Source organism: Lottia gigantea, assembly GCF_000327385.1.
Source record: "Lottia gigantea unplaced genomic scaffold LOTGIsca_9, whole genome shotgun sequence".
In the NCBI taxonomy this organism is placed as follows: Eukaryota; Metazoa; Mollusca; class Gastropoda; family Lottiidae; genus Lottia; species Lottia gigantea.
Window position 1 is genome coordinate 4,035,550 of NW_008710950.1, and position 14,966 is coordinate 4,050,515.

The 14,966-nt window shown below is 31.0% G+C and overlaps 1 protein-coding gene across 1 annotated transcript in view; it reads left to right on the forward strand.

The window, feature by feature from the left end:
- Positions 1 to 4,494: 4,494 nt before the first annotated feature.
- The window catches only part of LOTGIDRAFT_108770 (hypothetical protein), a gene marked incomplete at both ends in the record, with an annotated part of 64,395 nt that continues 53,923 nt past the window's right edge, over positions 4,495 to 14,966 (forward strand). Inside the window, 14 exons of the mRNA XM_009068427.1 lie at positions 4,495 to 4,786; positions 7,388 to 7,477; positions 7,734 to 7,805; positions 8,823 to 8,992; positions 9,368 to 9,556; positions 9,919 to 10,007; positions 10,165 to 10,481; positions 10,930 to 11,096; positions 11,412 to 11,524; positions 11,766 to 11,856; positions 12,111 to 12,182; positions 12,490 to 12,630; positions 12,882 to 13,040; positions 14,758 to 14,917. Coding sequence (XP_009066675.1) covers positions 4,495 to 4,786; positions 7,388 to 7,477; positions 7,734 to 7,805; positions 8,823 to 8,992; positions 9,368 to 9,556; positions 9,919 to 10,007; positions 10,165 to 10,481; positions 10,930 to 11,096; positions 11,412 to 11,524; positions 11,766 to 11,856; positions 12,111 to 12,182; positions 12,490 to 12,630; positions 12,882 to 13,040; positions 14,758 to 14,917 — 2,122 coding nt within the window. The remainder of the gene's footprint in view (positions 4,787 to 7,387; positions 7,478 to 7,733; positions 7,806 to 8,822; positions 8,993 to 9,367; positions 9,557 to 9,918; positions 10,008 to 10,164; positions 10,482 to 10,929; positions 11,097 to 11,411; positions 11,525 to 11,765; positions 11,857 to 12,110; positions 12,183 to 12,489; positions 12,631 to 12,881; positions 13,041 to 14,757; positions 14,918 to 14,966) is intronic.

Consider the following 14,966-nt stretch of genomic DNA (forward strand, 5'->3'; position numbering starts at 1 on the left):
ATAGCTAAATTACACACAATTATAAATCAAAATGGTTCACACATGTCCTGCATCAGTCAAGCAATAATTCCTGACAAAAAAAAAACAATTGCATGGAAAATCTGGGGTAATGTATTCCATCAAGGATCCTTTAAGAGAAACGAAAGAAAAACCCTCAAATACACCCTTACAGAATTATCTGTTAAAAATAGACAAGGTTACCTTGTGATGATATTTTACTCTGTTTATCAATTCAGTGTGGAATACATTTCTTCTATTTAATAAATGTGTAGCTGAGAAGTTGACTCTTTCTGATTTGATCTTGTTTTTTTTCTGTACTGCTGTATCATCTGTTAGATTAGCTTCAATAGTTAACTGATAACCACTTGTTTTACTACCAAACATTGGTAAACATGTCTCTTGTTTAAAATGATAGGCTGCAGGGTGGACAGTTTTAACTTGACCAACATGATTCGTCTCAAAATTTCTGGAAATAAAAAACTTATAATTTACATATTTTAAAGGACGAGAAAAAACCAGATGGACATTTAAGAGCCTTCTTTTATCTGTTCGACAGTTAATCTCATCATCAAAAGATTGCTAATGAAATAAAAAAAAAATCACGGTCTTAATCTTTTGCATGTTATATATTAATCAATATGATTTAGTGAATCAAATGATATAATACAGAAATGGTACTGTAACAGAAAACACTTACTTTTTGGTCATAACTTGTACAGCATTCTTTAGTTTAGAAAATGTAATAATTTCATATCTATTGTGCATCATACTAACTACAGTATCCATTGATCGGAAAATTTCAGCCAATCTTTTATATTTTAAAGGTAAATTAAGAGTAGGTGCAGGTGGAGAAGCTAATGAATGATATTTTTCATAGGCCGGAACTTTTATTTCTTTAGTTGTGCTGATGCTGAAATAATTATGATATTACTATGAATAAAATGTCTTTCTACTAAAGGAATCCGCAACAGCTGCAAACCCTCATATTTCAGTCTTGATTTTTTTCCTAGCAGACTTGGAAAATGTCACTCAACCTCTCGATCTATGGGTAGACTTAAATATTGATTTAAGAATAAGTACTATTGCTGGTAAAATAAAGAAGGGTGGAGGTTACTTTATTCTGATATAATTCAAGGCAGTTTCTTGTGAAAAGAATCATTAGACTATGGCCATTTACTGTCCTCAAGCAAATAAATCACTTTAAGACTCAAGTAATGTAAAACCACTGCAGACAAAACTATTACCTTGCTGTTTCTGTTTTTAAGGGTGATGGTATTTTCACTTCAGAAAAAGTCTTTAATTTTGGTGTCTTTTTTGTTTTCTGTATGGTCTTATTCATTTGTAGCAGATGTGCCTTTAACTCTTCCAGTTTGCCACATTTCTTTAGTTGCTTTTTAAGATTTTCTGGCTGCATTTTCTATGGGGAGAAAATAAAAGAACATAACACTACCTACGTGAAATATTACTATTTATCGTCAATGGTAGGATAGACTGGTTTTCCTTTGACCTCAAAACTAATAAACTAATTTTACCTCTTCCAAGGATGGTTTCTGTCTAGTTGAAGTTTGTTGAAGTACTTTACATTTTTCTATGGCTGCTTTTACCTTAGGTGATGATGGTAACTCTGGACCCTTCGATTGCTGAAGTGTGGCAGATTTTGGTGTTGCTGGTAGTGGAGATATTTTTGGTAACAATTCATTCTGAAGCAAACCATTAATTTCTGACTTTTCATTTTCTAGAATAGCCTTAAATTGAAAATTTTGTAAGGAATGAAATAAACTATTTAAAATGAAATGATCCTGTGCTGCCTTCTGTTGATCATAGGCAGAGGAACAGTTGCACTCAAAGAGATGATGCAAGACAACAGCAATTGACAGGAATTATAATGGGAAATAATCAATGAGATATCCTTATCCTCCCAATCAAATCTGAGCCTCTATGTCTATGCGTGATTTGAAAGACTTTGTCACTGATTGGTCAGTTCCATCATACAGTTGTGATTCTTGAATCATTCACTTGAAAATCTATACAACTAATAATCATCTTGGTAAGCTTAATCTGTTCAAAATATCAAAATGACATTTGCACTATTGTTAATTTACCGGGTACAAAAACTTATATATAAGTTAATACACAAAATAAATTTAGTTGAAACTGATAAACTGCCTTAAAAACAAAATCCAAGGTCACCTTTTCTTCCGATGACAACTGCAATTGTTTTCGAACACTTGTTGCACTCTTCACTTTAGATTTAGGCTCTGGAATTGATTCAGGTGTTGACTGAGAATCATCTATGATTTTTTCTTTTCTGCGACGTGGTTGGCTTACAATTATAGACTCCTCTTCCACCAATTTCTTAGTTGGTGTATTTTCAGCCACTTCTTGTTGAGAATTTATCAAGGTTGGTGTTAATTTTGAAAGAGTGGGCACAGATTCTGGAAGGATTGGACTTTCCTTTGGCGAAAAAGCTATAGTTATTAGTTGTTGATCATCTGGAACAACTGTTTTCGCCGGTCGACCTCTTTTTCTTACTGTTGTCGTTTGTTTAGTTTTTTGTTTACATTTTAAAACAACTTCCGGTACAGATTTAGTAATCGTTTCAGAGTCATTATTAACAGTCGAGATGGTTGCACTTGATGACCTAAGGCTCCGTTTGACCACTGATATGTCATCGTCAGTTTGGTTTGCTTCTATCCTTCTTCGTTTGGATTGTTGTGTACCTTTCGAGTTCTTTCTGGCGACGAAGTAGTCATTCACTTTTGACTGCGCCATTTTGTCTTTCATGCATTCCCGCGTTTTTCTCGCGTTACCTAATTTTGGACACAAAACGTACCCAACCAGTTCTATACAACGATCTATATACTATTTATTTAGATTAGTGGTTCTATGGATAGGTGTAGAGAAATTATCAAACTGAAAGTTGTTTCTATCTCAACGCCGAACCACCAATTAACTTCATTTCAATATCATGGCTGATTAAACTGTACTATAAAAACTTTAGTCAGACTTGACTGCCAAATCTGACAGACAATCAAAGTAAATTATTATTAATCATGATATTAATCCATTAAGCTACCGGTATCATAATCAACATCGCGGCTAGGCTAATCATTTTAATCCAGTGTCTTGTTTTGACATTTAATCTCGACATTGAATTGATAAGCTTTCTGGTGAGACTCCTTGACAAGTGAACAATATCTGATTCCATGAAAGCAGTATAATTTCGGGTCGGCTATTTCTTCTTGTTTAAGGTTCTCTTAGTTATAGAAGCACTGGGCTAGGTCACAAGTACGGACTGTGAATTTCGGGATTGGAATACATCCATTTGATAGAAAATTACCTACTTCTGGAGAGATTTACAAGACAAACAAGTAATTCAGAAATGCAAAGCGATAATTGTTTCAGGGAGTTAATGAAAGGGGATCTAATCTACTATGGATTTTGTAAGCAGTCACCAAACGTTTAGTATAGATGTAAGGGAATTCATCCTGGTTGGTGTCTGCTCACAATATCGCCCCTAATTCCCATTTTACCACTATGAAAATAGTTGTAGTAATACTATTCAACAGTAATAGATTAATTGATTACGTTTTATTTAGATTTGATTGAAAATGAATTTGAAGGCACTGAAACACCCACAGAAGACAACCAACAATCACAATCGGAAAAGAAGGAAGCACCGGATATATCTTGGGACTCCATTGCTGCTAAGTTATTGAGGGATAATTACATACTGACTGCTTTAGAGCTGCACACAGAATTGGTAGAAACTGGTCGAGAACTACCTCGATTGAGAGATTACTTTTCAAATCCTGGAGATTTACAAGAGAACGAGTAATTCAGAAATGCAAAGCGATTGTTTCAGGGAGTTAATGAAAGGGGATCTAATCTACTATGGATTTTGTAAGCAGTCACCAAACGTTTAGTATAGATGTTAGGGAATTCATCCTGGTTGGTGTCTGCTCACAATATCGCCCCTAATTCCCATTTTACCACTATGAAAATAGTTGTAGTAATACTATTAAACAGTAATAGACATTAGAAGTTAAATCTATAAGAATCTTGAGTGATTGTACTGTTTATGGAAAACGTTTTTATCAGACCAAACCTTTTTTAAAAATCTTAAAGATTTACCATACAATCATGTTACACGTGTATTTAAAAATGAAACAAAGTTATTTCAAACTTCACTTAGGAAGTCCTTTTAGCAATTTAGTCAAGTGCTTTCTAACAAACCGACGAACAGCTTTAACAGAAAGTCTGCACGTAACAATGAGTACGTATTTGTAACAAAAACTGTTATTGATCACGTTTTATTTCCACTTTCTGTAATATATCAACAATTCAACATATTAATCATAATATGACAGTCTAATATTATTCTCAATCAATATAAAAAAAAACATTACATTAATCTTACAATCATCCAGATTCTTTATATGCAATTGTGCATTTTTACAATGTTTTGAAAATGCAACCCACGTGATCAACAAAATGGCGGATGGTCTAAACCCATTCGAAGAAGATTTGATTGAAAATGAATTTGAAGGCACTGAAACACCCACAGAAGACAACCAACAATTACAATCGGAAAAGAAGGAAGCACCGGATATATCTTGGGACTCCATTGCTGCTAAGTTATTGGGGGATAATTACATACTGACTGCTTTAGAGCTGCACACAGAATTGGTAGAAACTGGTCGAGAACTACCTCGATTGAGAGATTACTTTTCAAATCCTGGAAATTTTGAAAGAACCAAAGATGACAGTCCTTCACCTACACTACGTATGTATATTTCAATTCAAAGGATTGCATTATGCATCATGTGTATCGAATTATCATTTATTCGTAATATGTCTAACTAAAACACGATTCTCAGATTCTACATTCTGCCACTCACTCACTTGTCATACAATTACACAAAATTCTCCTTTAAATTGTGTTCTGATGAACTCTCCCCAAAAGAGCCAAAAAGACTGTAAAAATGGACCGACATCACAAGTTAATGGTTAACTAAGAATATCCCATAATTCAATAAGACATTAAAGAACATTTGATTGGTTTTATATGATATGACCAAGAACTTTCAGATCATGTGTGAATGACATGAAAAATATATCAGAAACATCTTGAATCAGATTGTATACATGATAATTATTTTCTGGCCTAAACACTAAACACAGGTGTAGTTATAGCCTACATTTCCTACTTTCAGCTTAATGTTCACTCTTTTTAAAAAATAAATTTTGAGATAATTTTTTAATAGTTGATAAATAATTATGATATCCAATGATTTCAAAAATTTTATAGCCTAGGAGTATCACTTTCAATCTAATGAATTATATACTTGATTCATATAGAAATGATTGGCAAATTCTCCACTGTGATTATGGAGTAGATGTTCCATACATCGTATTACGAATGACAAGTCTTATTAACCTGTATTAAAACTAAACCCAGTACACTTTGTTTTGTGGGCGTGGAAATCAGATTGGCGGTATTTAAATCTGACCAATCAGATCATTAGAGAGGAAATGAGGTCATGTAAGGTTTTAACTTTCTCTCTGCTTCCATTCTTTACCGAAAATCTTACTCAATTCTGTACCGTCCACATTTATCTAAACATTTAATGACATGCTGCTTTCATTTTGTTTACGTTCGTTCGCAAACAAAGTGTCATAGTAAGTAATATGTCTTGATTGGCTGAAATTTTGCTACCAATACATTAGGGCCAATTTTGATTGGACAATATTTATCTATGAATACGTAATTTTTCCCACCACTACCATAGTCTCAAGAAAGTATGACGAATGAAGGCGTGGTTTGGACACAATGATGTTCCATACAAACCCTTTCTGTGGCAGAGTGGGAATTTAATTGAATATGTGTTTAATTAGAATTAGACCTATTAACTTGGGAGATACATTTAGTATTTTTTGGACTCTTCCAGACTTCTTGTATTTTTTGTTTTTATCTTAATTTTTATCGACTACTCTGTAATTCTAGTATTCCATGTTCATATAATCATATGTGCCTATTGCTTAGAATAATATCCTGTCATGATTCCTATTTTACAGAAAATCAGGCAGATTCTTCATTAGTGAAATTCCGTGGTAATTCTTTTTATGAAAATTAAAGTTTGATAATGTCAAATGGAAATTAAAAGTAAAAAATTATATATCATACATCATTCTGTCATTACAATACATTTAATGACAGAAAATGTTTTATCAAAAAATATCAAATTAATTGAAAAGGTGAATTGAGCAAAATTGCTTCATCTTTGATTACCCAATTGCTATGGTAACTCTTTTAAACATATTTAGAGACAGACCTACTCTCATAGACCTTGCCTTACTTTACCCTACATTCCTTCCTTTGCATTGAATCTTTTTTCTTTGGTTAAATTCTGTAATTATATTAGTGACAATTTGAGACATATTCTTTATTTTCTGTAATCAGCTTGATTCAAATCGTTATGTAAGTTTTAAAGAGAAGCTAATTATATCAGAAAAAATGTCACAATAAAACAATTGAATTAAGTCAAATCAATTACTTTTTTGGTGTAGAATCTCAAAATTTCTGATACTGTTCAATTTAAATATATTTTTCAAGCATAGATTAGATGGCTACAATTAGCAAGTTTTTTTTTACACATTTTATTATGTATTTAAAAAAATCAAATTGTTATTATGTTAAAGATCTTTATGTAAACTGATGGTTATATTGTCTGTCCTTGCACTATTTACTATAATACCCTACATTCACTAACATTAGTTTCGAAGTTTATACTTACTTTCATACCCAGAAATATTTCTGAAGCTCATGAGCAATAAAGTTTAAGTATTTACTATTAAATAGCACATTTAATAGCAACCAGTAAAACTTTGTATGAAATACATTTTGTGTGTGCAGTTTGTAGTAAAATAGTTTATCATTATCAAAATAATAAGCTTATAGTTGCTGATTAACTCATATAGTACTTATATTAAATGGATATACAGCTATCAATATCTACTGTACAAACTCAATTTACACAAAGAAATTTAACTACAGTACTGTACAGTTTCATTTACAGTAGCCCGAAATGCTGTCAAAAAGAGGTTTTTAGATGTAATGGGGTAAAATAGAGCTCGTTCAACATCTCTGGTTCTTATATTCCAATAAACTTGACAACATCATAACATCACTATTAAAGATATCATTTCACTTTGATGATCCCCAGTCATTAGACTAGAAATCAGAATGGTGCCAATAGAAGCTGTATGTGTCCTCAATACATATTCAGAGGCTAGGAGACCTCTGTTGAATTCCTAAAGCATGGTATAAGCTTATGAATTTGTCTATAATAGCATTATGTGAATTTTAAATATAAATATTTTTCAGCAAGGACTTCAAGTGTTCAGACATTTGATTCATTGGATTTTGCTCGTTATTCTGATGATGGAGAGAGACAAGTTGATGAGAGAGTTGCTGGTGAGTGTTCTAACCAAAAGTTATGAAATAGATATTAGATAGATAATTATGACTATACTAGGATGGCTCAAATTTCCACGATAAGCTGTGGAACAATTCATATTTCTGAGACCAAGGAATGGTTTACTCCTGGAAAAGCTGCATCTGTCCTTTAATATATCTGCATCCACTATTTAGTGAAGCATGTCTGATCTTTAGGCCTATATAAAGTTATTCTATCAATAAAAGTTATAAAAGATTACGATTTTTTTTTCAGTCTTGGAATTTGAATTAAGAAAAGCTCATGAAACTATTCGCTCATTAAGAGCTACTTTAACAAGAGAGGCAGGTTTGTATTGGAGAATAGTTTTCATGTTTATCATACTAATATATAAGTATAATCAAGAGTTTATTGATTTTCTATGGCATTTAACTAAAGATTATAGTAGTTCTTTATTAAACCGCACCCTTCAGTATAATATATTTATGATATAAGTTTTAATAGAAATTTTGGCCAATAACTTACACAGGGGATAGAATTTGTTTCCGTCTGTTACATTAAAGTACTTGGTGCTGATTAACAAGGCCAGGCCAAACTAGAGAATATAACACTTTATGTTAGTGCGTGCCTATGAATTTGGAATTTTATTAATACTTGCTACATGTCTTTCACACAATGCTTTGAACTATCCCAGTAATTTCAATTATTATGAAATAACTTATTAAAATATTATAACTTGATTACACTAGCAAATAGCTGTAGTCTTCATTTTTGCAAAATTATGTGATCCAGGTTTGCCTGTTGTCTTTATAACACATAAACTTAGATTTTCTTCCAAAGAGAGCATTTTTATACGCACATGGAGTTATTGCCCTTGACTTAGGAAAAGTGCATTAAAATTTGTTTGTGAACACATTAGAGACTACAGTTTTCAACTGATTTTAATGAAATTTGTTGTGACCATTCATATTGATGAGATCCTGGTCAAGTTCAAATTTGACAATCTTTTGAGTTATTGCCCTTGATTTCATGTGATTTTTATGATGATGAGATGAAATGAATGGAGTTTTTATTTATATTGATGAGATCTTGGTCAAGTTTGAATTTTCAACGATTTCACTCTTAATAATTTTTTGCCCTTGATATTAGAGCTGTGTGATTTTAATAATTTGATGTATTTGGGATATTGATTTTAAACAATTTTGTGGAATTACTACAAACTATTAAAATTTCTTTAATGTGAGAAAATTCGTACTTTATTCACTAAAGACTGTTTTATCATTTTATAAATGTTACCTTGCCTGGCAAGCTATCTTTACGAATTGTATTTATCTTTACAAATTATAAATTGTGTCTATTTTATAGAGAAAGAAATGGTAACACCAGAATTTACTGATACTAGTCAAGGTATGGCTACTGATGATGTGATGAGACCCATGGAGAATAGAGCTTTAAACTTTCTAGTGAATGAATATTTGTTACTAAATAACTATAAATTAACAGCAGTCACTTTCTCTGAAGAAAATGAGGAACAGGTCAGTTTTCTTTTTAAAATGATTGGCTATGTGTATTTTTTCTGTGTTTTGTTGATCGATGAATGAACAAATTGCTGTCTAATAGTTACAGCTTTATTGAGCCATCAGTGGTCGCAAGTAAATTTCAAAATTTTGAGCCAGTAGACATATATTCCTGCAGCATAACACTATTGACATTTTTTTGTTCAAAATATTGAGATGAGAGTAATATAGGTCTGTTTGTTAAGAGGTAAGATGACAGTCTACACTTAAGTACTGATGATTGAAAGATGGACTCTCAATGAATTGGTCTGGAATTTTTTGCCTTGTGAATTAGATATAATCTTTTAGACATTAAAAAAGTATGATGTATTTAATTGATTGGAATGTTTTTAGGACTTTGAAGATTGGGACGATGTTGGGTTAAATGTATCACGACCACCAGACTTATTATCACTATTTCGTGATTTTGGTAATCACATTATACCTAGTAAAGAAACTAGAGATTTTGGTTGTGAAACTGATATGGTAGATGAACATCTTGAAGAAATGGAGGTTGATTTGACAAACTGTAAATTACAATTAGTAAGTAGTAATTAGAACCAGTATTCAACTTAAAGGTTCTTTTGTTGCTTAACATTATGGCAAGAAAACTCATAGTTGTTATCAAGTTTATTGATAAAAATTAGTCTGGAAACTACAACCAGAGATAGCTAAATCAACACCTTACCATATATATGTCAGAGATATTTCTATAAAATATACTTTAGCCTGTTAATATTGATATTGATGTTAATTCATAACATACTTAGAGTATTAGTTCTGAATCTGAAATTTTCTTGAAATATAACAAGGGTTGAATTAGGACCTGCATTGTTCATCATGAAATCTTTTCATACCCTTTCTTTGCAAAGTTATATGGATTGTGATAGAAACATTTTCTTTAGGAACAAAGAATCAATGACTTAGAAGATGAGTTACAGATGCTACTACAAGAAAGAGATATTCTGGCTGAACAAGTTAAAATTCTAAAAATGTAAGTTTTCTGAATTCACACATAGATTGTCATTATTTATTGTAAAAAAGAATACCTTGTGGAACTAGTTTTAATATCTGGCTCTGCACTGATAAATATAAATATAACTATGAATATTTGATATTATTTTTTGGTTTTATTTTAGGGGACCAAACAGAAACATTCCCCTCCATTCCATGCCTGCACCCCCTAAATCAAACCGTTCAGAATCTGTAACTAGTTCTACAAGTTTTACAAATATCTCGGAAACACCAACTATGACTGATTCTGAAGCTAGTTATCAGCCAATCACAGACAGCGAGACAAATTCACCTGGTAGTGATATTAATGAAGATGTTACTATAGTAACAAATGGTAATATGGAAGACAGTTTAAGGTTAGATGATGAAATAAAAACAGATGTAGTTGATGCTGAAGGCAGTGGAAATAAACAGCAATATAAAGATCAGGATAAAACTTTGGTAGATACATCATGTAACAGGTAGTTATATTGTGTTTATATCAGATGATTTGAGTGAGCTTTCATCTCCACCACATCTTCATTAGCCCATAAAGTGCTGAAAAGTAGGACGTAAAAGTCCATTTCATTTCATTTATTTCATTTCATTTATTTCATTTCCATCTACAGCAGAAGGATATTTTTGCTTTAATCATATATATTATATTAATTGAACAAAACAATTGTCAACCTTGAACCATTGATATCAACATAATTTGATACATGTAGTGATTGATTATGTCTATGACCTAGTTGATACGTGTGATTCTCCCAAGTTTCTGTTGATTTCACTATAGAGAACACTACATTACACATTAAATAGTGTATTTCAAACCATGTCTTACAATTTATATATTTATACTGAAAGTAGTAATTTACTTCATGCAAATGTCTGATATAAAAAATGTTGTAGAAAAATGGCAGCTTCATTCTGTAAAGCTCTACGAGAGGTAGCATTCCATGTATCTAATGATAATAGAATAACACAAGAAGTATGTAAGATTAATAATATAGATGATGAAGGTGTTATAAGATTACTAGCTAGATGTTTACCACATATTGTACCTAATGTATTGTTAGCTAAACGTGAGGTAAGATCATTATAAATTTATCTATTCTCTGCTTTTTTTGCAAACTAGGCCAATTTCACATTGAAACTATTGAATTATAGTCACACATTTTGTACAATTAAATATAATAAGTTCTGTCGCTAGTGAGTCAAGTGTGATGAGCTTTTGGTTGTATTAAAATAGGAAATAGAGCTGTGGAATGATTATGGCATTTCCTTATATCATACATAGTATAGTCAGAAAACACATATCTGGCATATATTAACCATTGTTTGATTTCTTTCCATATGTACCCAAATTCTTAAGTGAATTTTAAGCTCTTATTTATTTATATAGGAATTAATACCAGTTATTATCTGTACAGCTATGTTACATACAGATAGTAAAGAAAGAGACAATTTATTAAATATTTTGTTTAATTTGATTAAAAAACCTGATGATGAACAAAGGTGAGTCTGTGACTAAAGTATAATCAGATTTACAACCGTTTTATTTACAGATATCTAGCTAGGGTTTAATTTGAAGCACACATGGTGCAGAAAAGTAGGACGTAAAACTCCATTCATTTCGTTTCATTTCATTTGAAACAGAAGGAGTCCATTGCTTTCTCAGGTCAAATTTATGATAAATAAACGATACTATACTATTCTATCATGTCATCTTACATGTATATTAATTCTTTTTTTTTAGGCAAATGATACTAACAGGTTGTATAGCTTTTGCTGAAACTGTGGGTCCTACGAGATTAGAAACAGAATTATTACCACAATGTTGGGAACAGGTTAGTACAGAAGTGTTAAGTAATGTTGAGTAATGCTTTGAATGTCCATATCCTTGTTCATACTTCATGTTTTCCTCTAGTTTTTGTGTGAAACTGAAGTAGATTTTTTGAAAAACCCATCTGTTTATATTTTATAATGTTATAATGTTATAAGAAATGTTGCATGAATTTTATTGTGATATTATCATTACGTGAACCTCACTTGTATATTTTTACTGATTAAACGCATTTTATGTGTATTTTGAATATTACAGATTAGTCATAAATATGTAGAAAGAAGATTGTTAGTGGCTGAGGCTTGTGGTGCTTTATCTTCTTATCTTACAGTAAGTTGTTTTTTTCTCCTACTCTTACTTCACATTCAGAATTTGATCCTTCTCTTTCTATCATGTAATTAAGACTATTAGGTCTATCATGTATATAATTCTATTGATCCTTCCGATTCTATTTGATGGTGTGAAAAAGTCACTTACAAACGGCATTCTTCCATGTTCTGAAGAAAGAATGGCATGAAAATATAAGTTTGTCACTAGTATCAATCATTGGCCATATAGAGATATCTATACTTGTTTGCATGTAACATTAGCATATAGAACCTCATAAGTAGTGTAATATATTTTGATATTGTTTCAGGCTGAAATCAGATCATCACTATTACTATCCATGTTAACTCAGATGTTAGAAGAAGATAAAGATGAAGATGTTCGTGAGGCTGTAGTTCGTAGTTTAGGTTTATTGTTAGGTTTTATCTGTGATAATGATAAATATATCCAGGTTAGTAATTAAATTCCTTGCTCTTTGCTTTCTTGTACTTTCTAAAAATTATATCTACACAATCTCCAACAGATTTATTTTATACAGTTCTTATGCCATCTTTTAAATATTTTTGAAATTTTGTTAGGCATATAAAAAATTGATAGAAGTTGATAAGAAAACTGATTATAAAGTTTGGTTTATTACCACCTCTATAGTCATTTTAATGTAAAATTAAAGGGTATTGTGCATACACCTATTCTCTATTTCAGGGATTTGAATTGTTAAAGAAATCATTTAAAGATGGTTCAGAGAAAGTTTTAACAGCTTGTCTACATGTCTTTTTACCATCTTTTGCCAGCTGGTCGTACGAATTGGGCAAACTTGAACATCATCTTTTACATTCTATTTTACGAGAACTGGAGGAAATAGTTAAGGCACTTCCATTTTTATCTTTGTGGCTATTTCCTCTTCTACACACTGGCTTCCTGATCTACTGGTTCAAGATATCAATTGTTTAAACAACATTCATAACTTTTTGATTCCTTCTTATCTCAAAGATAGACTAGATATACTCTTAATCAAAGTTGTTATAAACATTCTCCAAAGAAAATGTCAGTGATAAAAACTGTTTGCGAAAATGTTTCAAGGGCTTGATATCTAGGTTGTTGTCACTTTTGCTGATATTTTTGCCCACAATGGTGCTAAAAAAAAAGCTGAAAATGAGCTCTATCAGCTGAATTTTTAAAGTATATTTTGATGATATTTAATATTGGCATTAACCTTGAATCAATATAATTTGTACAAATTTATTAATTAAAAATTTCTCAATTCCACAATTAAAAGTAGAAATCATTTAGCCTTATGAATGTTGATGATGAAATTCTATTGGTGCTGGTTTGTGTAGGTTTTTTTATTCTTCATATATCATTTAGAGACATGCTTTCCTGCATTCCTTCCTCAAGTGAAACATAATTTAATTTAAAGAAGATGGATGTTGAAGATTTTGATGAATTTTATTAATCTTAAGCCAGTAGATAATCTTTTAAATGTATTGTATAATGAGTATATACCTGTTGTAGTTAATATAAATATCTTTCTGGTGTAGATTATTTTGAATCTTTATGTGTCGTTGATAACTTTCTCATTTTATTTCTGGGGTAATAAAATATCAGAACTGTTAAAAAATGTCCACTATTTTAAAGATAAGCATGAACAAATATTTTAGGTTCTGTTTAGAGGCTTTATTTATGTTTTGGGTTTTGGTCTTTACTTTACTGTCACTTCCTTTTTTTCACCAATAAAATCTAAATGTGTTTTAGAAAGTAAATATTATCAATTCAAGTATTTCAACTATACTAGTAATTTATGTATTTGTAAAAGTTAATTAAGTTGTATCTGTGTTTGTATAAATTAAGTACTTTATAGTATTTCGTTTAACAATAGTTATACACTATAGTAGTTTAATTGTATTTTAACTATATTCAAACTAACAGGACATACCGTGTCATCTTGTAACTACTAATACTAATACATCCAATCAAAACTCAGTAAGTTTCATTGGTCAATACTCATTTATTAAGCCAAATTCAAAAACATGTTTCTGATCTAACAGTGTAGATGCAATTTACATTTTTGGACAGCTGGTAAAGATTGTTTTGCCCCTTCATATCATCTTTATGTAGTGAATTATCTATAAGATCATAAGAATTGGTTGGTTTTGGGAAGAATAGCTTAACAGTCAGTGGTTGCTTAACTAAAACTGGGCAAAGCATGGAATCGTTGTGGAATGACTAACATAAAAATAATTACGTGTTAGCTAGATACTGAGCAATCTAATCATTTCAGCCTTGAAAAAGTGTATATCATATTTTTTTGTTAAATAGATGAAATGCATCTTTTGCATTTGATGAACTCGCAAATTCCAATATATACTTCCAAACACAATTCTGGCTTTTTCTAAACAAACAAATTGTATTAAGTTATATTATAATATACCACAAATAAGGGTAAAATTAAATAAATGTATCAGAATTGTTATCAGGGAGATAGTGTGCTCAGTATTAGCTCTCATGTAAGTAATGATATTCAAGGAAGTAAGAATTTTAAGTGGTGTTTTAAATTTTACAGGGTGTTGTGGCAGCACAGAGATCATCAACCTGTACCAATATACCATTAGATGAACATCGCTTTTTATTATTAGTATCTCAACTACAAGAATTAGTACCATTCCTGTTTTTATCCGTCCTAGAATCTGGTCCTTTTCTTAAGAAATTAAAAACACAGAAGCATATAGAACCTGATGAAGGTTAGATATCTTTGTTAATTTACATCAAGTGTTTGACTATTTAAGTGAT